At 41.9% G+C, this 27,194-nt stretch overlaps 1 protein-coding gene across 2 annotated transcripts; it reads left to right on the forward strand.

Annotated features, from left to right (window-relative positions):
• Positions 1 to 750: 750 nt before the first annotated feature.
• LOC120678618 (putative ankyrin repeat protein RF_0381) lies at positions 751 to 22,218 on the forward strand. Of its 2 annotated transcripts, XM_039959871.1 has the most exons (13): positions 751 to 940; positions 1,032 to 1,085; positions 1,680 to 1,847; positions 1,963 to 2,094; positions 2,365 to 2,504; positions 3,320 to 3,406; positions 3,525 to 3,653; positions 5,049 to 5,201; positions 5,965 to 6,066; positions 6,721 to 6,888; positions 6,982 to 7,061; positions 7,264 to 7,490; positions 22,050 to 22,218. In XM_039959871.1, the coding sequence occupies exons 1-12, from the start codon at positions 895 to 897 to the stop codon at positions 7,310 to 7,312; spliced, it is 1,308 nt and encodes a 435-aa protein (XP_039815805.1). In that variant the 5' UTR covers positions 751 to 894; the 3' UTR covers positions 7,313 to 7,490; positions 22,050 to 22,218. The 2 variants fall into 2 exon arrangements, with proteins under 2 accessions (XP_039815805.1, XP_039815806.1); XM_039959872.1 differs by lacking the exon at positions 3,320 to 3,406 and having other exon boundaries at positions 757 to 940.
• Positions 22,219 to 27,194: the final 4,976 nt, after the last annotated feature.

The following is a 27,194-nucleotide window of genomic DNA, read 5'->3' on the forward strand; positions in this document are numbered from 1 at the left end:
GCCCCGGATTGGGACCTCGGCCCCTGCCATCAAGGATCATGACTGAAAATAATCGTGTTTTGAAGATTGTTCCCGTTAACTGCCGAAGTAATGGATATCCGATTCGAAAAAGAAGAAGATGAAGAAGAAAAGATAACACACATGTCTACATCTTAGAATTTTGATCTTGCCAGTTGTATACTTGTATGCATATACGCAGGGAGCACTTTTCTTTTTTTAAAAAAAATTCCCGTACGTTGTTAATTTTTGGCGTACGCCATCGTACTCACACATGGCAGTTCTGTTTTCCTCCTCTCGTTCCTCGCTATGGAAAAATAAATGCTTGATTGAACCTGAAGATGCATGCTATTGCCCCCGATCTCGTCCGATTCCAATCCATCCCGGTTGGCATCGGCACAGGAATACAGGATGGACTCTGCAGCTGGCTCGCACGTCCGCCACCGAACTGCTAGTCTGCTCCCGCCGCGACGGCCCACGCGGCACAGCAGCCTTTGGGCCGTCCTCGCCGCGCACGCGTCGGCCATCCATGCCATCGGGTGCAGGGTGGGTACACGCCGCGGCCGTCCAGGGGGAAATCGCGGGGGTCCCGGCCGCGCCCAGATGTTTCCGTGTACTGGGTGTTGGTAGACCCAGCTGCTGCTCCCAGTCCCATGAGAGAGTGGGCGACGGCTCACCTACACCGTGTCCACCTCCACCCGGCCGGGCCAAAGCGGAGCGAGGCACGGAGGCAGGCAGGCAAAAAGCCCCCACCGCGGCGCGGCGCTGTCTGCGTGTGCTCCCTTCTCCTTCCTTCGGAAGCTTTTCCTTCCTCCTCCCCTTCACGGGACCAGGCGTAGCGGGAGGGGGGAGCGCGAGACTGACAGAGAGGTCGACGCGCCGGGGACGAGGCGAGCCATGGAGGCGCCCTTCATCTACCGCCGCCCCTGCGGCAACGGCTCCAGTACGCCCACCCGGCCCGGCCCTGCACTGCTCTGCGCCCTCTGTTCGCATTTCTAATGGGGATTTCCCTTCCCGTGTGTGCGTGCGTGCAGCTGAGGACGCGGCCATCATGGCTGCCCTGGAAGGCGACCTCGGCCGGCTCAAAGGTTTTGCATCTTCCCTTCTCCGCACCCGTATCCATCGGTCACCCCCTCCCTCGGATGTTTAGCTCTTGCGTGTGGTTGCACGTTCCTGTGCTTAGATTAATTAACCCCCTAATTTGGTTCGGTTCTAGAAGCGTAATGAGGCGTTATGTTGTGTTTGTGGTCCTTCACTCCCTGATAATGTCACCTCTTATCTTAGAAAAAATAGGAACCTTTTTGTGCCATAAATTGCTGATTGTGGGAGTTCTGATTCGTCGAAAAAAAATTGCGGGAGTTCTGCCGTGCAGCATGTATCTCTGTCATCGTGTCTTTGGAAATTATCAGTTTTTGGTGATGCTTTGGATGTGTACCTCATGCGATCCTGGCCTCACTGGCACTTAGGATTAGCGGTGTAGATGTCCAAGTTATTCTGTTACAGTGTTACCTAGCGAAGTAGCGATTACAAGATGTTTCGTGCAAAAGTCCAGTGTTTGTTGCATCTTGCTTCTGCTGCTCCCTTTATCACTTAGTGAGGTTCATTCTGCTATTTTGTGTTGCACATGTGGGTTATTCGCTTCCTCAATGTGATGATGTTTTGATGTTTGCTTTGGGAGAAAGGCATTGTAGAAAGTCTTGGCAAAGGAAATGGCAACAGAGCTGCTGTTTTTTCTCTTAAAAAGGGTGGCGTTGGGGTGCTGCACTGCGCAGCTTGTGCGGGCCATCTGGAGGTTTGCATGTACTTGGTGGAGGAACTTGGGGGGGATGCAAATATGACTGCAGCTGAAGGTCCTTCCCTAAGTCTCTCCCGATCCGCAAACTGGCAGTTTTCATCTATGGTGAAGTATCTTCTTGATCGAGGTGACTCTGTATGAGCCTTGTGGACTGTTTCTTTTCATTGCAGGTGTGACACCATTTATGACCGCTGCTCAATCTGGTGATGTTTCTACTGTGAAGTATCTTCTTGATCGAGGTGGTGATCTAATGAAAGCAGATGAGAAAGGACGCACAGTTCTACACCATGCTGCATGCACTGGTTATTTTTCTGTCATAAATGCACTAAGAGATTATCTACTAAATATGCTGTTGTCATGTTAGTAGTGCATTCAACTAGAAGTCTACTAGTGTCATTTTTCATGTGGCTAATATAAGCTTTTGGAATATCATGTGCCAAAAGTAATAAGTTTGCTCCTTATGATGCTTACTTGTAGTAGTGCTGCAACTTGCATTATTGGTTGTCTGTTTATATGTACTCTATTTATTGTATTGCTCATAATTTATGATTTTCAACTCATCTTGCTCACAGGAAGTACTAAGGTAACAGAGTTCCTGCTTTCAAAAGGAATACCTGTTGACATAGACTATGGCCATGGGACTGCACTCTATCAGGCTGCTGCCAATGAGCAGGATAAGACAGTGAAGATTTTATTGGATCACCACGCAAATGTATATATTCCTGATGCGTAGTATTTCAGTTTCCTTTATTTTCAAGAGTTAATAAGGATTGGAAGATATTTCTTTTGCTTGGCCAACTACTTAGATGACATGGTCATTCATGGTTTTTGGTTTTTGGTTTTCTGGGCCATTCTATCCTTAATATTTCAGTAGCTCATAAACTTTCTTCCATGTTTTTGTCTTAATTCAGATAAATGATCTTGCGGTATATGATGCCATCATGGTACTATACAGAATTGTTCAGACAATACTATTTGAATGCCGTGTAGGATGGTGACATAGTCTCTCCTCTCTCCCAGTCTAGGCAACCTTTTAGGATACCCAAGAGTAAAGAAATAAAGATTATATTTAATGATTCAATCAGCCCTCAGGGAATGTATCTGATTAGTTAAATCAGATTAATTTTTTCTCTTAAATTAATTTGGGTGCCAAGTTTGAACTGTAAGCAAGTGTTCTAAATTCAAGCGCTCCTATTATATTCAGTGTACAAAATTATATTTTTAAATGTTTTAAACATGGTTATTTTTCAGCACACCCCATAGAGTTTCGTTTGTCATACTAGGAAAGACAGTGTCAAAATCAACTTTGACTGTTATTTCAATCCTTCATTTTATATTTACTATGTGCTGACAACTGAATTCTTTATCGTTATGTACCTACTACAATGTAATTGTTACAGGCAGTAGAAAGAAGCACAGGATGATCATATTATCTCATTAGTTCCTCTTACAGTGTTTTGCCCTGACTTAATTTGGATTCCTCCTTCATCAAGTTACTGAGGGGAATTGCTCATTTTCTTCTTTCAGCCGAACACCTCCTTTAGTGGCGTTAGCACTCCACTCATGGGTGCTCTTATTTACCATTCATTGAAGTGCATGAAGCTGCTAATTAAGGCCTGTACTTTCTTGAGTTCTTGACTCGTTTGTTAAACTTACACTACGATGCTATTTTGCTTACTGAAATCATTTGTGTCATTTTTTTAAAATGAAGTTGTATGAATTCTTTCCACAGGCTGGTGCTGATGTCAATGGCAAAGGCAATTTGGCATCTCCTCTAGTAATTGCTACGATGCGGGGTGGTTATACGAATGAAGTTCGATTACTCTTAAAGGCTGGAGCAGATCCTAATATTCCAGATGATGTATATTTCTTATATATTTTCTTGATGTTCTTCAGATACTGTTTTCTACTCTGTTTTGTTAATGGTTCTTATGATACTGTCCATTATTCAGCTTCTATATTATGTTCTGGATCTGTTTTATTGATGATTTTCACTACTTTGACAAGACATTGCACTTGTGCCTACGCAAGAGGGATATCTTTTTTGATTTTCCATTGTATTAGTTTGTAACTTTATGTCATAGATGCATATTGTTGTTTTCGGTTGACTCTCAGATTGAGCTTTAAGGGAAAGATATCCACTGTTTATTTATATATGTTAGTCTGAAGAGCTGGGAGTACTATGATTGATCATGCAGTCCTTAACCGTCCTAGCTATATAATGCTATCCGGCTATGAAAGAAGATTGGGATCCATGTTTTAATTGCAGTTTGCCAGTTTCCATTTATTTATATATGTCACATGCATTTCAATTTTAACTTTGTAATTTCGACCAACAATATGTATGTTAACTGTCAAAAAGTAGCGCCATCAGATTTGCTTTGAAACTACTTAGCTACTTTACCTGTTGTGGTAATTATTATCAACCATACAATAAAGTAATGTTCAAACCGTGCGGTGCCACATATGGAAATAAATGGAGGGAATATGTAGCTATCAATCACTGACAAATTCATTAAAATATGCTTTCTAGTTTTTTAGTTTTCTATCAGTTGATGTAGCTAATTCTTTTACAATTACTCCATCTACTTTTATAAGGCGCACACACATATCAAGATTCAAACTTTGCAATCTTTGATCAATAATTATTTTTTTATTTTTATGATATAAACCTTATAGGATTGGATTTGTAATCAAATATATTTTACCATGATTATAAGTTTATAACCATAACTTAAGTGATATAATATATGATAAATGAATGGTTCAAGTGTTATTTGGAAGACCGTGTCATATTATACTATGCCTTATAAATATGGATGGAGGGAGTAATGGAGAATGGCGATAGGCTCAAAACTTGGTTGTGTAATCTTTAGCTTCTTTCCGCTTCTTTTTTTTTTCATTTGGGCTTAATGCTCATGTTTATCTGTAAATACTCTTTTTATACATATATAAAAAATAGGTAGGGGCCTGCCCTACTGACTGCGGTAAAAAAAAATGGTGGTGACACATGAAGTTTCGTGCCTGCGGGATGCAAAAGAAAATCTTGTGCATGTTGTCTAAACTATTGCTGAAATACATTTCTTCGGATTCTTGCTGTCAGGTGACTTTTCCCCAAGTTGGTATATGAGTTAACTTATGTTCCAATAGTACCTAGTGGGCATTTCATGTGATATCACAATTCTCTCTCTATCTCTACCTTGTTGAATTATGTCATTAATATTTACAAAGATGGCAATTTCCTTCCTTGCTGCAGTTGGGTACATTGCCAGTGGAGCTTGCTGCATTGAATGATTGCATGGAAGAAGTTGAAATGCTGTTTCCCTTGACTTCACCAATTCCAGGTGTTCCAAATTGGAGTGTTCATGGAGTAATCTCTCATGCAAAATTGGAATGTAAAAAGCCATTGGTATGGCATGTTTACCTTGAATTCCCTTGCCATACAAAGTATTCTATGGATATACTGTGCTTTACTGTCATACTATTTGCAGTGGAAAATAGACCATTACCCCCCCCCCCCCCAAAAAAAACTTTGAAGGTAGTGAGAAATGACTGGCCAAATGATAATTTTGAACCAATAGTTCTGTGTTGCGGAGCAATTTTTGTTCATGAATTCTAGACTGAAAGCTAGCTATGTTCCAAAAATTACAGATTGGCTAAACTATGTACAGTGGAATCAGTTCCATCTTTCCCCTTGTCTTTTATTTCTTTGTTTTGCCTTTGTTGCTGTAATTTACATTTCCTCTTTTAGTATATAATCTGTAGGGGCTTTCCCCTCCTGGTGCATTCAAAAAAAAAAAAACTGAGGCTAGATTTTCAAAATTCAATTCACACCTTTCTTGTAAATATACAGCAGGCTAGATGGTGATTGTCATTTCTTAGCAGGCACAACTAGGTGTGTGGCAACCCATGGCATGCCAATCTATCCGCCATGGATGATGACAAGACCTTGAGTCCATGACTTTCAGGATTATCTCACGCGCAGCCTGAGTTATCCTACACTATCACTAATTCAGACAGCATTTTAATCTACAAGCTAAAAATTTATTGAGATAAGGATGTTAGGTTTATTTTCTTATCAAATCATCAAATCATGCTTGAGAAATATGTTTTATTCAGTAATCCAAATATGAAGCTGGGTTGCATCAATATTTTATTATTTAATATTTTAGGAGGAACATCACATTGCAAGAAGGAAAGCTATGTTCAAGTCACAGGCAAGTAAGGCATTCAAGCTGAAGAATTATGATTTGGCATCAAAATTGTATGGTTTGGTAAGTCTGGGAACCTTTTCTATATTAGTATATTTAGCAGGTAGCCTGTTCCATTAGTAGGGAACCCACTGTAACATTTATTGGTTACCTAAAGTAAAGGAGGAAAGGTTGTATGGCGCGCTTTATAGTTTTTCCCCTTACCTAATTTGCATCAGTTAAAGTGTTCTGGTAACACAGTAGTGAAGACAGTCTTGTTATTTCATCTATTCCAACATGACTGTGTTTTGATGCAGTTAAGAGTAGATGGATATGGACAAACTAAAATTAATACCGTCCTTAGAGTATGTCTAATGAAGAATAATTTGTAATGCACACATTTATCTGTTCATAGTAGAACAGAAGTCCAAACATGGATCATATAGGGGAATTTTGGACTGTCACTCTTACATGCTTGGATTAGGAGACAGGAACATGTAGTAATGATGGAATAATAAACTTTTCTGTTTTCTCCATTTTTTCCAAAAGGAAGAAATCCCTTTCCAGACAACGAATCTCAGTCCAAGAAGTTTGAAGACAGGTCTTCATCTATCTGTTGTCGTGTGTGAAATCTGTAGTCTACCGATGACAAATAATTGCTACATTCTAGTTTCCATTAGTTATCATTTAAGCTTGGGAAAATGTAATTGTATGATTTCCTTGTTTGACCATTTTTAGGCCATAGATCATGCACCAGATGCAACACTATATTCAAATAGGAGCCTTTGTCGACTGCAAATGGGTGACGGTGAAGGTGCCCTATCAGATGCTTACAAGTGCAGGACGATGCGACCTGACTGGGCTAAAGGGTGCTATCGTCAGGGTGCAGCTCACATGTTACTCGGGGTGAGATACACTTCTGGCCTGCCAATATTTTTATCCACTTCAAATTTTGTTGATGTGTAGTTATCATATGTGCATGGATTTGCTATGTCTTAGGAGCACAAGCAAGCCCATGATGCTCTTCTGGATGCACAGAAGTTGGATCCTGGAAATGAAGAGATTGAGAGAGAACTACGGTAACCTGCTACCCTCTTGTTTATTCTTTTGTGCATGTATAACAATGACAAGCAGTTAGAATGTATGTCAAATGGCAACAGGACGAGGCCATATATATTTGGACAATTTCCTTTCCGACGTTTCTTTACGCCATTGTTTCTATCATTGCAGACTGCCTCTGTGATTATGGCTGAAATTTATTTCGTGGGTTTGGATTTGCAGGAAGGCTATGGAACTAATGAAGGTCTCCCCCGATGAAGATGATCAGTGAAGTGTGGCCGTCTGACAATGAGCAGCATGTGGTGGTCAGAGAAGAATAGTGATAAATGTCCTAGTGTTTATGCTTAGTTAGGGACAAATTGTCAGGTGTCTAACAAATTGCAAGGGGAAGCACGAGACAATGTGTTCTCCTCGCTGCAACTGAAATAGTGTGCAAGTCTGGAAAGTTGGTGTGGCGGAACCACCCAAACTAACTGGGCCCGAGTGCACTGATCTTTGTTGCTAGGCAACTCTGACCCAAATCGGCACGCACCGGTAGTTCCTCGAGTGAAGCCTCGATTAAAGCCACGCTATTCCAGGATCAGCAGACAACACTCACACGATTCCAGGATCAGCAGACAACACTCACACGAAGGTGAGCTCAGAGATTACAACGCAGAACACTTCATATATCTCAGAGTTTGCAGCGGAAAGTAAATTTATTACAAAACATGTTCAGAGTAGCGAAGTACTACAAAGTTCCAAACTACACAAATTATTCAAGTGTCATAGTTCAGCGGAAGCATTAAAAGGTAACTAGTGAAATAACATGACGCATCGATAAAGCCCGTACGAAAGCGTCACTCAGCAGGAGGGAGGTCAGCACCAGCTGAAGGGCCATCCCACTCAACAGACCAACCCGGAGGCAAGGTACACGGCCAAGTAAGACTCGCGAACAGATCTTTGAAGTTAGTACCTAAAAAACAGTGCCACAAGCAAGACTGAGTATACTAATACTCAGCAAGACTGATCCGTCACCGGATATAACATAGTCCGATAACTAGACATGCAAGGCTTTTTGGTTTGTGGGGTTTGTTTTGCCAAAAATGCCACTAAGGGTTGGTCCTTATTTTCAGATTTTATCTAGCCATCTTCTAGTTGGATTAACCATTCTAAGTTTGCATCCAACTCTACACAAACATGGTAGAGCAATCATTTAATCAACCAGTAGTATTATCATCATCATGTTCCACTTGTTACTCTGTGTGACCGAAAACATTAAGCAGTCTCATGCCGTGAGAGGCGGACGATTCTGAATCGGATTTCAACCTGGCCAGGGGAACCTAGACCACACGTATGGGAACCAAGTCACCCACACAACATTTCTTCTTTCTTTCCAGTCCGTGGATCCGGAACACCCTCCCTGACTACAGAGCCCGACGTCTCTGCACTCGTACGTCCGGACAAAAAATAAAACCTACTTCTACCAAGAGGGTGCGAGATCGTTCCACTCGCTGGTCCAATCAGGTACTTCAGCTTACCGATTACCATATTTCTCGGCATGTGGCTAGTACTTTCAAACGCTTAACGAAATGAGCCACACACCGCGACCTTAGCCATTTTGCCTACACCAGCGGGGTATCACAACTACACAACCCCGCCCGTTGTCCTTATATTTCAGCAGGAATTAAAGTCAGTAAAATTCATATATGCTCGCGAGAGGCAGGAAACCCCTCGACTTCTACCGTACCTAATTAGCATGGCAACTAGTCGATAAAAAGATCCGGGTATCAAACATAGGTACCTAGGGATCATGCACCTAAGGTTTTCGATCAACTCCTAGAAAACGTAAATGCGTAATAAAAATTATTACAACATATACAAATAGTAAGATGAATATAAGGCGTAAAATAATGGGATTATGCACCGGGGCTTGCCTTCTTGGGCACTGTTCAAAGGTAGCCTTGGGCTCTTCCGAACATTGGTTCGTGTCTTGATTCAAGTCAGTACAAAAAAAAAGAGAGACACTCTCCGGAGTGGTAGTATTCGCGGGCACCAACTCGTAATCACCGTCGAGTAGATTTACCGTTTCTATATGCATGCAGAAATGATATTGTTACAACATGATATAAACATATTTCTTTCCATCACTATAAAGTTGTAGTCCAGTATAGCATGTGTTTGTTGTGGTGGTCTTAGTTAACTTTATTTTCTGGGCAATTGTTTATAGAGTAGTTTTTAAACTCACTTTACTTCATAAAAGAGTTGTGTGGTTTGGTTTTCATTTTTAATCATTAAAACATAGCATGCTTTCACTATTTCATAACAACAAATTTACTGATGAGCTAGTGATGAAAAATTAATGTAACACCGGTCATATACTCTAGCATCTAGGGTATCAATTTCAGCATCTAATCATAAAGCCCTTAATCATAACAATTCATGTAAGCAGATTACTCTAGTTGCTTCACCTTTTTGCACAGAACGTTTAACATGGGTTCTGGTTCTACAAATTTTATGGGAGAATCTACAAGGCATCTACTCAGTACTGAAATTTTTCCAGATTTTATTCACTTATACAGCTGAGGTAATAAAAAGAACAAAAACAACAAGCCATTAATTAAGATTAATTCTCCAGAGAGTTGTACTAGGGATATGATTCTCAAATTTTTACCAGATCCTATTAATGAGCTTAACATACTCCAAAAAAAAAATCGAGCTTTATAACCACCAGACAAATTAGTTATGCATTTAACTTAACATGATTTAGCATAAATTTCTCAAGGTGCATTTAACCAGTACTGCTTATGAAATTTTTATTACAGATAGAACATACTCTAAACAAGATCATATCCAAAAATCAAGATCAGTTATGGTGTAGATTACTCAGAACACAAATAGTAAATCTAGCCCTAAGATACTAAGCATGATTATTCACCAAAGCAAAACTCAGTAAATGCAGCTCAAAATTTTTAGACAGGAACACAGAGCTAAAAAGAGACTTCATAAATAAATATAGATTTTTCTGAGCATAAGAACTATATATGAAGAATTAAGTTGATTAAACAAGCATAAATCATGGTATATAGCAAATGAACTCAAATAAATCTGAAATTTAGGTATTAACAGGGATTCAGTTTCACATGCATACAGTAAAAATTCCAGAGCAAGTTCATGTGCATATTTTCCAGTATTAATTCGAGAATGTCAATAACAGATTAGATAATCTTGATTGTTCCAATATGATAACTGTTTTGGTTGGGTGTCATCTTTTTACTATGATCTTCATATTCCATTATTGATAACATATCCAAAAATCAAGGTCATTTGCTGAGTAGAACTTCATGAACATGCATAAGGTGATTTTCTTATTCTTTTTCTCAGATTAAAATAAAAGCAAAAAATTAACATGTGACTTTAACAAAAGTTGTAGTTCTTGTTTCAAGGATTCCAAAACATTTTAGTTTGCATTTTTCTGATTTTTATACGATTTTCTAGGCATTTTTAAAGTTTGCTGTTTTGAGTTCATTTGTAACTTTTCATTTGGACCCCTGGAACTTTTGTTTCTTCTCCAGGGAGGTCCCTGGCGGAAGTCAGGAACAGAGGAGGGTTAGGCGCGGCGGTTCCCGGCGATGAGGTTGGCCGGCGGCTAGGGGAAAGTGGGGGGAAATGGAGAGGGGCTCGAGAGCTACCTTTAGGTGGCCGTGGCTTGTCGGGAGAGGGTCTGAGGAGGCGGGTCCGCGGTGAGGGGCGGCCGGCAGTGGCTCTGCTCGCCGGCGTCCATGCTCCGGCGGGTTCCAGCGGCGTTCGAACGGGTGTACAGCACCAGTGAGAGGCGAGGAAGGTTTTGGTGGCGTCCAAACAAGCAATGGGGTTCGGGAATGGCCTGGCCACGGCGAGCTCGAGCTTGCCGTCGGCAATGGCGGGCGGCGAATGAGGAAATGGGGTCTGGGCGGGCGAGGGGGCTAGGGGCTCGTTTTATAGGCGGCAAGGAGAGGGAGGGCGAACTGGGAGCGAGTTTGCTGGGGAAGGGTCGCCCGGGGGAGGCGCGCACGGCCGTGGCAGCTCGGCCGGCCGTCGCCGTGTCAAGCGCACAGATGGTGGGTGCGCGTGGCGAGCCCAAATGGTGCCAAGAGGGGGCGGTTTTCGGAAGACCAGGGGCGCACGAGGTGGTTTGGGCCTGGGGCTCGGCACCTGTCCGTCCAGGTGGCCGGCGCCGGCGTACGGCGTCGCCAGTGGACGGGGTGCAGGGAGGCGGGAGGTTGAAGAACCGGCCAGTGGCAATTTCGTAATTAGACCAAAGTTCCAAAACCCATTTCTGTAATTTCGAATTTTCTCCCTCTTCTGGGCCTCGAATGAAAAAGTGTTGAATACCATTCTTGTTCAATTTTTCGAGATCTACAACTTTCGTGTTATGCACTTTTTCATTAGAGCAATGGTTTGAGAGTTATTTAATTATTTCAAAAACTGCCATTTAAAGTACTTATCATTTCATGTGAATTTTGGCACTTTTACTCCTAGGCTTCAACTAGGTTTTTGTTTAACATGACATGGTGAATATGTCTATTTATTTTCATATGCATGTTTGCATTGGTTTGAAAGTTATTTTTAACTTCCTTATTACTAGAAATTGAACTCTTGTTTATTTGATTTGTTTAAATCTTGAATTTGCCAAAAAGTCTTTATAAATTAAACTATGTGTCACAATAATATGAGTGTGTCTTTATTCTACCTCTTTGTGACCAGTTGAGCATGAAAGTTCAAGAATATTAAAGGAACAAGTTTTATATCCACACATACTCTTATACAAGGATGCATTAGTGTTTTGTATAAATCTTTGTTATCATGAGCCAAAGGAATGTTTATGGTCCCTTGTTTAAAAATTTCAGTTTGTTCACAACTCCAATTTGTCATTTAAGGAAGAACTAAATATTTTCTTACTAGACCTCCGAAGTAAGTATGTTTTATTTCTTCTTTTCCTTAAAGAAATTTCAAGATGTCAAACTACTTGTGCATTGAATATTTGTGGCCTCATTTTATTATTTTGTTTGAACTAGTAGATCTTCACAAATCAAAGAATGGTTCCATTAATTATTTCATGTGATGGTTTTCCAGTTTGAATTTGATTTGCAGAGAAAGTTTATAGATCATTATGAAAGGTGTATTTTATTACCTTATTACCACACATGTCAAGTTAAGTTTAAAAGTATACCAAATATTGTTTTTCAAGCATTGCACTCAAATACATGCACACATACATTTACACACAAGTTTGCAAGAACAAGACATAGGGTTCTTATCTAAGTTTTCTTAGCTCATTTGTGTGTGAAGTTATGTTAATTGACTGGCTTTGGTTAAACTGACACCAGAGGTATCACAGCCTACCCCCCTTAAAAAGAATCTCGTCCCGAGATTCAGGTGAATAAACTAAGTGTGGACAGTGTGTGTGCCTTTGGTTGGTGATACCAGAAGGTAGACATTATTACCGACTTCGAGTTGCAAAGATTTTCTCTTTTTTTTATCCAAATAACTCATTTGGCTAGAGTGGGTAGCTTTAAGATTTTCTTGTATTATCTTTAGTTGTTATTCTGCCTAATGATCAAGTCTGGTCCAAATATTTAGTGGTCTTCGGTTTGTGACAAACTCAGTGGAGTTTGACACCTTTGACCATACGATGCTTTAAATAGTGCCATTTTCAAGCTTGCTTGATAGCTGGGTGAGAACTCTGCTAAGAATGGGCATTTGTCTTCATGGTTATCATAATGAATGATGTAAGATATTAGCATGTCCTTTAAGATTCGGTCCACTTTTCAGTTTGGCTGTCGGTTCGAGGATGATAAGCTAAACTTCGGATCAGTTTGGTGACAGGAGAAGATTGCAACGGATTTCCCAAAAATGCGCTAGGAAATGAACGTCACTATTGGAATTAATTCTATGTGGTGTGATATGTAGACCACAATATGATCAAGAGGAATACCGGCAGACTTATTGGTAGTATGAATAGTGTGTAATTGAAGAAAAGGTGTCGGTTGTCGATAATGATCCATATGGAATCAGGCCTTGGAGAGGTGCTTGGCAAACCAATCATGAAATCCATAATCGGCAAAAATTGGAGTGTAACAGGTATTTATAAGTGGTCTCGGTATAGCATTATGAGATATATTTAGCGAGAAATTTTGCCTAGGGTCTTGATATACTTTGTTAATACTCGAGTGACTGGAAAGCTTTGGAAGGGGTGACCTATCAAGAATTGGTTTTCAGAGATCACGGTTCAGTTGATCCACTATGGAGATTCAAACTATACAACTCTATCCTTGTCGCAGTAAAACATTTAGGCTTCTCCATTCTTTAGAAGAGCTTGTACTTGATGATTTTCGCAGGACAGATTCTGGGTAGCTGATAAAATTTAGCATAACTGATGAATCCAAGGTCGAAAAATTCTCAAATTTTTACTGGGGGTGCCTAAGATAATTGTGATCATTTCCTCTAGTCAACTCCAACTCAGAAACAGAGCTTAAGATAGTCAAATCCTTAAGTGTTTGCAGGAAGGTTGACCCAGATTTCAGACTGAACAGAGGGCTAGTATTTTGACTGTAAGTACCAAACCACTTGAAATAAAATTCTCAAAAATTTTCAGTAGCTTCTAGACTTAGTTATCAGCAACTTTCATGTTTAACATTTTCTCAGGAAAAGCGTTTAAGTGGGTCGAAAAATTCATGTGGCCAGACTGCTACAAGTTGATAGGATCATAGGGGTTTACCAAAAGACTGAATTTTAGAGGGTTACAATTCTCCAAAATTTTCAAAATTTTACAGCAGTAAGGAGATTTGTTTTACTACATTTTGTTACACAGGCTCAACTTATTTTGAGGTAGTTGGCCAGGTCTAAGAATTTGGGTTTTCCTTCTGTACCTGCTGGTCCGCTTACATCTGACAGCTTTCTAGTATGGAGATCTTATTCTTCGGCAGAAGCAAACTTTTCTCAAGACATTCTTGCTCAAGATGCTTTTATTTAATAGTTGGTTCTTGTTTTGAGAAAAATGCACACTAGTTCAATGTCAGGATGCATGGTGGAGATGCCAACATGTCATGAGATTGATGATACACATTGATAAGTTAGGTGAGGTGTTTGGTTGTAATGAGGCAACACACCTAGGTAATATATGTGTGGGGATGCACTGCACTGATAAAATGATCTATGCATTGATGACATGATGCACATGGCATGATGCATTTGTCATGATACTATTGAATGATGAGCGTTTTCCTGGTGTATAACTTCTGATGCACATGGTTTTCATGCATGATGGGGTATATCTATTTGGTAGAATGATCATGCATGTGGGCATGGGGTGCTCAGGTTGTAATGTAGGTTAGCTTCTGGAAGGTCAGGCAAGTACTCTTAATTTTTGTTGAACCAAAATAGAACTCAAACAATTCAACACATTATTCAGGTTGCGAGAAAATAGATTGCCACGGAGTCGCTATCACAGACCAAGATACCAGCACGCACCTAGTAGCACAATCATGTTGCGGTAGCACACACGAGGCCCTAGGTTCCGTCGCGGCACCTTAGGTTAGTGACGAGCACCACAACAAGGTAAAAACATAGCAACCCAACTAATGCTCGTGGCAAGAAAGGAAGATGAAGAGCCAGATAATATTCACAATTCCTTCCTAGATGCATATGTGATTTAAATCGTGGAAATGTAATAACAATGCATCGGTAGTACTTTTGCTACAAGTATTGCATGAATGTTGCAGTCATGATTATGCATGATATTCTAGCATTTTTGTGCACCTATTTTTAGTTTTCAAAAGACCCATTTGAGCAAGAAGGGCAATGAGAATTCCTTCAACTCGTCCACGTAATTTTAGTCATCCCTTGTGCCATTCTTCTTTTTGTTGAGCTATTGATAACCAGCATCCAAAGGTTGATGGACAATGTGCTTCAAAAATATGGAAGGCTTATCACCAGCAATATGGTCCCTAACATTGGTATGATTCAAAGGATAGATGGGCAGATGAGTAGAACTCGAAAGGCATGGTTAACCGAACGTGCAGGAAGCTGCAGGTTACGAGAAAACTCATAACTCGCGTTCTGTTCATCAAAATGCCTTGAAATTTTGACAGGAGTTAGATAATTTCATGTGCTACAACTTTGGTAGTCAACTTAGAGGCTAATTCTAAGATTAAGGTGGTCGAAATTGTCCATTACTATACCTCTGGTTTTCTGAACAGAGTCTCGGTATTTAGGGCATAACTCCGACTATATACATCTAATGAAGTTGAAATTTTGTAGGAATGTAGGTTAGGAAATTTGGAACAACTTTGGTATTCAAGCCCAAGGCTAAAACAATGGTTAAAATGGTTGAAATATTCAGTCTTTGCTTCTCTGTTCTAGCTGTTTTTCAGCAGGCCGGGCGATAGTGTTTTGTCTATAATTTGGAGTATACTAGTCCCACGAAGCTGAAAATTGGTGAGAATCTAGATTAGAGAATTTGTGACCACTTTGTTATTCAACTCATAGCCAAGAAGAGTCATATACAAGGGTGAAAATTTCAGCAATATCCCGTAGGATACAAATTGGACAATGAGATTTCAATTGTACCGGAAGCAAGTTTAGAGTTTCGTCACTCTAAATTGAGGGGTCCAAATTTTTTTTTTGAAATTTTACTAGGGCATTCCTAATATCATTGTGCACAATTTTTTTCTAGTCAAGGCTAGGTCTAGATCAACCCTATGATGGGCTTTTTCTTAAAAGTCTTCCTTACTGTATGTCCAGAAAATTCAGCGAACAGAGAGCTAGTGTTTTCTTAACCAAGGACAATATACTTGGTCAAAAAATTCTCAAAATTTTACAGAATATTCCCAAGGTAGTGAGGAACATTTCATCTAGTCAACACTAAGGCCAGTTCAGATCCTAACAAGGTGATATGCAAGGTTTTGAAGTGATGTCAAACCAGAAAACAGATTGTCCAGAGAGTGAGTAATTTGACCATATCTACCAAACAACTGAACAAAGCTAATCCAAACTTTTACAGTGAGTTCTTAGTCAAGTTCCCTACGACTTTTGTGTTGAACGATTTTTCAGATAAGCATCTTAAGGTGGTCGAAAAATTCAGTTTAGTCAGACTGCTTCGAGCAGACAGATTTGCAGAAGGTTATTATAAATTTAAAAACACTAAGGTGGGAAGCTTCAAAAATTCTCATATTTTTACAGCAGCTTGGAAATCTATGTAGCTACATTTCATATTCCAAGCCAAACTTGATTTGAAGTGATTTTCATATTTTAAAAATTAGATGAATCCAGAATTTCCAGATTACACAGATTTGCTAGATGATCCTTAAGATCGTGTTTTAAACTTTTCGATTTTGATTTCTTTCAAAAGTTTCTTTGCTGATGATTTGAGGATGAATGTAGATCTTAATCGTCCTCACCAAGAAAAGAATTGCCAAGTAACCTTGGACTTACATGGTTAGCTTCGGTGGCATACATAATACGTCTCTCACTATGTAGCTACTCGATATAGCTAGATAGCCTAGAATTCGATTTTGAGTTAGCGTACCTGCAGAAAATTGACAATACATAAATTGAACCTTCCGTGCCAGCACTCACGAAAGCGTCCCCATCCATTACCGATCACTATAGAACCGGCATCCATACAATTACCGCCGTATGGACAACGTTAAGCATACGTTATCGAAATAACGTATTGACTGTGTACCGTCTTTGACGGGGAATTGAATTCCAATTTCGAACCATTACTCCCCATATAATCAACCGAAGTTGGTATATGGGCAGCAGCTCAAGTAGGCCACTGCTTGAGCTCCAGCGTTCGGCTCGCATCACCGACGGGAAGGTCAGACTCCCTCAGCTGACTGAGTAAGCATACCTCCATGGCGACGATGTAGTTGCAGAATTTAAATTACAGAATTTAAATACTGAAAGATAATGTGCTAGAAGTTAGCCATACAATATAAGCCACCTGATTGTACCCATAAGATTCCCTAGGGCTTTACGTCTAGACTTGTCCTTGGAGATCCTAAACTCTTTCAAAACTTTAGTAGTTTTGAAGTCAAGTTTTAATTTGTTGTTTTGAAAACCGAGGCTGTCATCTCTGGTAGGCTGTCTGCGAGCTCTGATACTAGCTGTGGCGGAACCACCCAAACTAACTGGGCCCGGGTGCACTGATCTTTGTTGCTAGGCAACTCTGACCCAAATCGGCACGCACCGGTAGTTCCTCGAATGAAGCCTCGATTAAAGCCACGCTATTCCAGGATCAGCAAACAACACTCACACGAAGGTGAGCCCAGAGATTACAACACAGAACACTTCATACATCTCAGAGTTTGCAGCGGAAAGTAAATTTATTACAAAACATGTTCAGAGTAGCGAAGTACTACAGAGTTCCAAACTACACAAATTATTCAAGTGTCATAGTTCAGCGGAAGCATTAAAAGGTAACTAGCGAAATAACATGACGCATCGATAAAGCCCGTACGAAAGCGTCACTCAGCAGGAGGGAGGTCAGCACCAGCTGAAGGGCCATCCCACTCAACAGACCAACCCGGAGGCAAGGTACACGGCCAAGTAAGACTCGCGAACAGATCTTCGAAGTTAGTACCTAAAAAACAGTGCCACAAGCAAGGCTGAGTATACTAATACTCAGCAAGACTGACCCGTCACCGGATATAACATAGTCCGATAACTAGACATGCAAGGCTTTTTGGTTTGTGGGGTTTGTTTTGCCAAAAATGCCACTAAGAGTTGGTCCTTATTTTCAGATTTTATCTAGCCATCTTCTAGTTGGATTAACCATTCTAAGTTTGCATCCAACTCTACACAAACATGGTAGAGCAATCATTTAATCAACCAGCAGTATTATCATCATCATGTTCCACTTGTTACTCTGTGTGACCGAAAACATTAAGCAGTCTCATGCCGTGAGAGGCGGACGATTCTGAATCGGATTTCAACCTGGCCAGGGGAACCTAGACCACACATATGGGAACCAAGTCACCCACACAACATTTCCCCTTTCTTTCCAGTCCGTGGATCCGGAACACCCTCCCCGACTACAGAGCCCGACGTCTCTGCACCCGTACGTCCGGACAAAAAATAAAACCTACTTCTACCAAGAGGGTGCGAGATCGTTCCACTCGCTGGTCCAATCAGGTACTTCAGCTTACCGATTACCATATTTCTCGGCATGTGGCTAGTACTTTCAAACGCTTAACGAAATGAGCCACACACCGCGACCTTAGCCATTTTGCCTACACCAGCGGGGTATCACAACTACACAACCCCGCCCGTTGTCCTTATATTTCAGCAGGAATTAAAGTCAGTAAAATTCCTATATGCTCGCGAGAGGCAGGAAACCCCTCGACTTCTACCGTACCTAATTAGCATGGCAACTAGTCGATAAAAAGATCCGGGTATCAAACATAGGTACCTAGGGATCATGCACCTAAGGTTTTCGATCAACTCCTAGAAAATATAAATGCGCAATAAAAATTATTACAATATATACAAATAGTAAGATGAATATAAGGCGTAAAATAATGGGATTATGCACCGGGGCTTGCCTTCTTGGGCACTGTTCAAAGGTAGCCTTGGGCTCTTCCGAACATTGGTTCGGGTCTTGATTCAAGTCAGTACAAAAAAAAGAGAGACACTCTCCGGAGTGGTAGTATTCGCGGGCACCAACTCGTAATCACCGTCGAGTAGATTTACCGTTTCTATATGCATGCAGAAATGATATTGTTACAACATGATATAAACATATTTCTTTCCATCACTATAAAGTTGTAGTCCAGTATAGCATGTGTTTGTTGTGGTGGTTTTAGTTAACTTTATTTTCTGGGCAATTGTTTATAGAGTAGTTTTTAAACTCACTTTACTTCATAAAAGAGTTGTGTGGTTTGGTTTTCATTTTTAATCATTAAAACATAGCATGCTTTCACTATTTCATAACAACAAATTTACTGATGAGCTAGTGATGAAAAATTAATGTAACACCGATCATATACTCTAGCATCTAGGGTATCAATTTCAGCATCTAATCATAAAGCACTTAATCATAACAATTCATGTAAGTGGATTACTCTAGTTACTTCACCTTTTTGCACAGAACGTTTAACATGGGTTCTGGTTCTACAAATTTTATGGGAGAAACTACAAGGCATCTACTCAGTACTGAAATTTTTCCAGATTTTATTCACTTATACAGCTGAGGTAATAAAAAGAACAAAAACAACAATCCATTAATTAAGATTAATTCTCCAGAGAGTTGTACTAGGGATATGATTCTCAAATTTTTACCAGATCCTATTGATGAGCTTAACATACTCCAGAAAAATTATCGAGCTTTATAACCACCAGAAAAATTAGTTATGCATTTAACTTAACATGATTTAGCATAAATTTCTCAAGGTGCATTTAACCAGTACTGCTTATGAAATTTTTATTACAGATAGAACATACTCTAAACAAGATCATATCCAAAAATCAAGATCAGTTATGGTGTAGATTACTCAGAACACAAATAGTAAATCTAGCCCTAAGATACTAAGCATGATTATTCACCAAAGCAAAACTCAGTAAATGCAGCTTAAAATTTTTATACAAGAACACAGAGCTAAAAAGAGACTTCATAAATAAATATAGATTTTTCTAAGCATAAGAACTATATATGAAGAATTAAGTTGATTAAACAATCATAAATCATGGTATATAGCAAATGAACTCAAATAAATCTGAAATTTAGGTATTAACAGGGATTAAGTTTCGCATGGATACAGTAAAAATTCCAGAGCAAGTTCATGTGCATATTTTCCAGTATTAATTCGAGAATGTCAATAACAGATTAGAGAATCTTGATTGTTCCAATATGATAACTGTTTTGGTTGGGTGTCATCATTTTACAGTGATCTTCATATTCCATTATTGATAACATATCCAAAAATCAAGGTCATTTGCTGAGTAGAACTTCATGAACATGCATAAGGTGATTTTCTTATTCTTTTTCTCAGATTAAAATAAATGCAAAAAATTAACATGTGACTGTAACAAAAGTTGTAGTTATTGTTTCAAGGATTCCAAAACATTTTAGTTTGCATTTTTCTGATTTTTATACGATTTTCTAGGCATTTTTAAAATTTGCTGTTTTGAGTTCATTTGTAACTTTTCATTTGGACCCCTGGAACTTTTGTTTCTTCTCCAGGGAGGTCCCTGGCGGAAGTCAGGAACAGAGGAGGGTTTGGCGCGGCGGTTCCCGGCGATGAGGTTGGCCGGCGGCTAGGGGAAAGTGGGGGGAAATGGAGAGGGGCTCGAGAGCTACCTTTAGGTGGCCGTGGCTTGTCGGGAGAGGGTCTGAGGAGGCGGGTCCGCGGTGAGGGGCGGCCGGCAGTGGCTCTGCTCGCCGGCGTCCATGCTCCGGCGGGTTCCAGCGGCGTTCGACCGGGTGTACAGCACCAGTGAGAGGCGAGGAAGGTTTTGGTGGCGTCCAAACAAGCAATGGGGTTCGGGAATGGCCTGGCCACGGCGAGCTCGAGCTTGCCGTCGGCAATGGCGGGCGGCGAATGAGGAAATGGGATCTGGGCGTGCGAGGGGGCTAGGGGCTCGTTTTATAGGCGGCAAGGAGAGGGAGGGCGAACTGGGAGCGAGTTTGCTGGGGAAGGGTCGCCCAGGGGAGGCGCGCACGGCCGTGGCAGCTCGGCCGTCGCCGTGGCGAGCGCACAGATGGCGGGTGCGCGTGGCGAGCCCAAATGGTGCCAAGACGGGGCGGTTTTGGGAAGACCAGGGGTGCACGACGTGGTTTGGGCTTGGGGCTCGGCACCTGTCCATCCAGGTGGCCGGCGCCGGCGTACGGCGTCACCAGTGGACGGGGTGCAGGGAGGCGGGAGGTTGAAGAACCGGCCAGTGGCAATTTCGTAATTAGACTAAAGTTCCAAAACCCAGTTCTGTAATTTCGAATTTTCTCCCTCTTCTGGGCCTCGAATGAAAAAGTGTTGAATACCATTCTTGTTCAATTTTTCGAGATCTACAACTTTAGTGTTATGCACTTTTTCATTAGAGCAATGGTTTGAGAGTTATTTAATTATTTCAAAAACTGACATTTAAACTACTTATCATTTCATGTGAATTTTGGCACTTTTACTCCTAGGCTTCAACTAGGTTTTTGTTTAACATGACATGGTGAATATGTCTATTTATTTTCATATGCATGTTTGTATTGGTTTGAAAGTTATTTTTAACTTCCTTATTACTAGAAATTGAACTCTTGTTTATTTGATTTGTTTAAATCTTGAATTTTCCAAAAAGTCTTTGTAAATTAAACTATGTGTCACAAGAATATGAGTGTGTCTTTATTCTACCTCTTTGTGACCAGTTGAGCATGAAAGTTCAAGAATATTAAAGGAACAAGTTTTATATCCACACATACTCTTATACAAGGATGCATTAGTGTTTTGTATAAATCTTTGTTATCATGAGCCAAAGGAATGTTTATGGTCCCTGGTTTAAAAATTTCAGTTTGTTCACAATTTCAATTTGTCATTTAAGGAAGAACTAAATATTTTCTTACTAGACCTCCGAAGTAAGTATGTTTTATTTCTTCTTTTCCTTAAAGAAATTTCAAGATTTCAAACTACTTGTGCATTGAATATTTGTGGCCTCATTTTATTATTTTGTTTGAACTAGTAGATCTTCACAAATCAAAGAATGGTTCTATTAATCATTTCATGTGATGGTTTTCCAGTTTGAATTTGATTTGCAGAGAAAGTTTATAGATCATTATGAAAGGTGTATTTTATTACCTTATTACCACACATGTCAAGTTAAGTTTAAAAGTATACCAAATATTGTTTTTCAAGCATTGCACTCAAATACATGCACACATACATTTACACACAAGTTTGCAAGAACTAGACATAGGGTTCTTATCTAAGTTTTCTTAGCTCATTTGTGTGTGAAGTTATGTTAATTGACTGGCTTTGGTTAAACTGACACCAGAGGTGTCACAGTTGGGAGGGCGTTTCTTCAGCTGGAGAGTTTAGGACTGGACGTCGATAGATGCTGCGACAAAATTTGAGAAGAAATTTCTGCGAACTGAACGTTTTGCTGTGCCATGAAAATCTAAAATGGACGTGCAGCGTACCAAGATAAAGTGCTTGGTGTGAAACTGCCTGTTCGATTGGCGCACGGTGTTTCTGTTCTGAACTTCTGATCGATTTGCACTGAGCCACTGACCGAGCTCCGGCCTAACCTGCGAGGCGTGAGTGGACAGTGGCACGTTGCCGCAGCCTGTGTGCTGCTGATAACCGTCTTTGATGTCGGTACACTCTTGAACTGATTGGTGGCTTTATGATTTCATCGAGTGGGATTTTGCAATCATGCGGTACAAAAGCATTAGGTGTCTGTTTACGAATCATACCACCATCGTACTAATAGTGCCGTCCCGGAGAATAGTGGGGCCCTGTGCGAAATTCTAATTGAGACCTAAACTAAATTTATGTGTTAAAATGAAATAGTAACCACTCATACTATGTTTAGACCAACATAATAATATGATATATATAATAACAATAATAATAATAATTGTACATATTGCTTGAATGCGTGCAAAGTTTTCACTTGAAAAAAGCATCATACTCTTTAAGTGCCCCTTGAAATTTGAGCACAAGATTACAGAAGTAAATGATCAATGCAATAATCAATATTCAATAACTAAAGAAAAAGCATTAAAGAAAACAAAATTCATGGGATGGCTTGGACCAGCGAGATGGCAAGAGCCAAGAGGGCCGAACAGAGTAGCAGGAGCTCATATGGGCATTGGGAGTTTGGATTTGGGAGCAGTCCAGAGCTTTTTCAGTCCAGAGCTGAGCAGCACTGGAAGGGCAGGGCCGCAAGCCTGTAAGGCAGGGTGCATCGCGGCCGCCGCGCCGTAGGGAGTTTTGATTGGAATCGAAATATGAAGCGGTGAATTGTCTGCTAACGGATGTAGTTTAGGCCTGTAAATCCCATATCAAAGTAATGCTAATTTGGGGGCCCCTGGCACGTGGGGCCCTGTGCAGTCGCACAGGCCGCACGTGCCTCGGGACGGGCCTGCGTACTATCAGAGAATTCCGATAGCCAAAACTTCAGACACGCATGGACGACACTATTTGGACTGAGGATGAAACTGGAGGAACAGATGTTTGAGCAAGAAAATTGTTTTTTAAATGATATTGGTAAAATTATTTAGGTTAGAAAAGTCTCATGCTGATATTTTTATAGTGGTGGGAAAACTGAGCTCGAAATTAAAATTGTTTTCTTAAATAGCAGGTCTGACAAACTGTGTGTTGTATACCGTGTGGGTTGTGGGTGTACCAAATTTTCTCAGCTGGTTCGGGCACGCGCGCGCGTTTCGTCGGGCCTCGTCGTCATCCTCCTCCTCACGCTCCCCAACCTCACAAGCCACCCACCGCTATGCCTCCGCGCCATAGAGCCTAGGGTTCGCGCACCCATGGGGGACGTCGGGGAGGCAGCGGCTCCGCCCCAGGCGCGGGCGCCGGCCGGCTCCTCCTCGGAGGAGGGACGCGAGGCTGGCTACTCCGCCGGACGGGGACCGCGAGCTCGAGGTGCTCGCTGGCGCCGGCATCCGCTGCTTCCTGGGCGCGCTGCTGCTGTCGAACGTCGCCAGCGCCGCCCTCATGGCCACACGCCGGGCCTTCGGCAGGGACTCTGTAACACGCAAAATTCAAATTTATTTTGAATTCAAAATGAATTTACTCAAATGGTGTTTGTGTTAAAAAAAACAAAACAAACAAACCTTTTATTTTTTCCTTCCTTTCTAACCCAGCCCACCGTTCCTCTTCTTTTCCCTTTCTTTTCCGCGAGGCCCAAGTCGGCCCAAAACCTTCTGATCGGCCCAATCAGCCCAATAGAGCCGGCCCAGTCCATCCCACCTCCACCCTCTCTCTCTCACTTCCAGGTGGGACCCACCCGTCAGGGTCACCCCTAACCTCCCGCCATCTCACCTCCACCACTGTACCGATCGCCGCCGGCCGTCTACCTCCCCGCGGCCGCACGTCTCCTCTTCCCCTCCCTCATTGCGTCGCCATCAAGGCTCAGTGGAGCCGTTCCTCCCTACATCGCACCTCCTCCTCTTACGCCAGTAACGGTCGCCATCACCACCGTGGCCATTAATGGCCGGCCACCGAAGCGCCGCGCCCCCAGCTCTCCCCGCCGGCCTTCCCCCTCCCCTTGCTCGGCCTATAAAGCTTGTGCCCAAGCCTCCTAGCCCGCTCCTTTCCACGCTCCTCGCTCTCCGCTCGCTCAGCGCCGCAGCGCGAGCTCTGCACGGCACCGCCGCCATCGATCCGCCGCTGTGCGACCTCTCCACGACTTCCAAGCACCGCCGAAGCTTCGCTGTGTTGTGAGGATCTCCGCCACCTCTTCATTCCCCGAGTTCCCGCCCCTCCGTGCCGGCAATTGCTCGCCGGACCTCCCCGTCCGCCCCTCGCCAGCGTGGAGCCACTCCGCCACTCCAAACCGTCGCTGCGACGCCTCCATCGAGCTCGACGTCACCTTCTCTACCTCCCCGGACCTTCTGGGTCGCGAACCGAGCCCCGGAGCGCCGACTTCGGCTTACTCCGGCGACTGCGCCGCCGCTCGCCGCCGCAACCCTCACCGCCGGCTCCGCCCGAGCCGCCCAGCGCCGCCCGCCGAGCCGCGTGCGCAGCCGAGCCGAGCTCAGCAGCCAGCCAGCCCGCCAGAAGAGCCGCGACCCGCAGCCGAGCCGCCCTCCCCGCCTTTTAGCCGTCTGATGGCGATCCGACGGGTCATATCCGCCCAGACCCGGTCAATACCGGTCAACCTGAGCCGGCCCCATCCTTTTTGCTAAAGAGACCCTACGTTTCTTCAAAATCAACTCGCCGTCCCGTCCTAGTTCAAAGGTAATTCTGTTTAGGTCCTGTTTCTTTCATTTTAGCCCCTGACCTTTCAAGTTTTTATGCTTGCCGTCCCTGGACTCATGTTTTCATTCTAACCCCTCCGTTTATATGTTTAATCATAATCTAGCCCTTGGTTTCTTGCAAATAAGTCCCTGCAACCTTGTTTTGGCCAATCTTCTTCGTTTTAACTCTGTTTTCAATGATTCTCGCGCTCACGCGATCCTTGAATCATGATCTACATCTTTTTCAGCTTATTCAATTCTGTTTACACTGTTTTTGTACTTTTTCTTATTTTGTGCTTGTTTTTGCTTGTGTGATCATGTAGACGATGTGCCGTATGAGGAGGATCAAGAGCAAGTGAATGAGGAAGAGCTACAGCAATTTGGCGAGGAAGGCAAGTGGCCTTCCCCCTCTGCATATTCTGTTTTGTTCCAGTAATATCATGTTAATTCACTTTACTTTATTGTTGTATTGCATAAACTTGATGGGATAGCCACTAAGGATTTACCTAGTCTTTTTACCCAAGTCTTGGAACACCCGTTATAACTTTGTTGGGTAGAATTGTTTAGATGCTTTATCTTGGGTTGGTTATGGTTATAATCTTTAAATATTAAACATGACTTTATTTTTGTTGTTATACTTGTTTTAATTACAAGATCATGTTGTTTAAATGGAACATGGAGAACCACCCAAGAAAACCGTACAACCACAATACCACATGGTTCTGGTCTTGGCTGATTAATTAGAAACTATAGCTTGTGACAGTCTTAGTATAGCCCATTCTTCTTGGGGTAGCGGCCTCTACTAAGGAGCTGACCATTAGGGAGGGTTATGCTCTGCTTTTGACTTGAAACCTTAGTGGGTTGTCACTTGTTAGGGAATCTTTGTAAAGGCCTCATAGTGAACCCCTCTCCACTCACCAAAGGAAGTGTTTAATGGTCTTGCAAACCCGGGCGACACAGGGGGACACGAATTGTGGGGAAAGTGTACAACCTCTGCAGAATGTAAAACTGATATATTAGCCGTGCTCACGGTCATGAGCGGCTTGGACCCTCACATGATAATTGAACTTGAAGAATAAATAAATTATGGTTTTGGTTATATGATGTTGGTTCTTTTATGATCTTTATGCTTAAGTGGGTTGGTATAAACTTATACCTAGTAATTAGGTGCTGCTAATAAAATTTGACCAACTAAAATGCTAATTGCAATAAACCTTAGCCTTTCCTTGATGACCTTGCATCTTCACCTCACTTGCTGAGTACCAACCATAAGTGTACTCACCCTTGCCTAATTGCTGTTCAGAAGAGAACAATGAAGTGATTTTGAAGATTTCGAATAGGTTATCGGTGAAACGTTAAGACCTTCGTGTCTATCTATCGGAGTGTGTAATAAAGTACTTATTTCTTTTTATTTATGTTGTTGAACATTGTCTTTGATATATTCACTGATGACGTCTTCCATATGTGTGAAATTTGATCCTGGCGCACATATGTGATACATCTGGTGTTCTTTTCGAAACCGGGTGTGACAGAAATGGTATCAGAGCTACGTTGACTGTAGGACGCAAATCTAGATAGAAATGGACGAATTAAGGACTCATTTTCTAGCAAGCCTTTTAGCTCAAAAGTCTTATTTTACTTCATAAAAATCTATTTTTTTGTTTTGTTCTTTGTCAGTCTCGTTGATTTAAAATGAGTTCTGAGTTTTTGTTCTTGCTCTATCAGTTGACCAATACATCGGACGTCCCCAAGTTCGTCTGCCCCCGCTCAGCCCGTGGAAGAAGAAGAATTGGAAGAAGTCTACTCCTACGTTAAGTTGGAAAACTGTCATATCATGGAACATGGTAGCAACAACAACAACAACAACAACAACAACAACAACAACAACAACAACAATGCCAACACTGATGAAAATATGTGGAATGGTCCTCGTGTGATGAATGGAACTTGTGAGTTTCTGTCCTCAGCAGATGAGCCTGGCTATTTTCCCACTCTGCTCCAGGATGTACTATGGGAGTTGGGAAACACCGTGAAGCCCCTCTATGTCACCAGCCACTACTCCGAGCCTGGCTGCGATGACTACTACCGCCCCCAGGTCCATATCAGGGAACGCTTGGAGACTTCCAAAGGCATAAAGACCTGTTCGGCGCACAACTCCACCGTGCCCCATGCTACCTACGCTGCCTCTGTCAGTGACGCCGCCAGAAGAGCTCTGTGGTCTCTCTGCTACACTCAT

This window comes from Panicum virgatum, chromosome 6N (assembly GCF_016808335.1).
Source record: "Panicum virgatum strain AP13 chromosome 6N, P.virgatum_v5, whole genome shotgun sequence".
Classification (NCBI taxonomy): Eukaryota; Viridiplantae; Streptophyta; class Magnoliopsida; order Poales; family Poaceae; genus Panicum; species Panicum virgatum.

Excerpts from the sequence above, each read along its gene's own strand:
- LOC120678618 (XM_039959871.1), top strand. The coding sequence starts at position 895 with ATGGAGGCGCCCTTCATCTACCGCCGCCCCTGCGGCAACGGCTCCA. Across the intron at positions 941-1,031 it reads CCCCTGCGGCAACGGCTCCA|CTGAGGACGCGGCCATCATG; the intron begins GTACGCCCACCC and ends GCGTGCGTGCAG. Across the intron at positions 6,067-6,720 it reads CATCAAAATTGTATGGTTTG|GCCATAGATCATGCACCAGA; the intron begins GTAAGTCTGGGA and ends GACCATTTTTAG.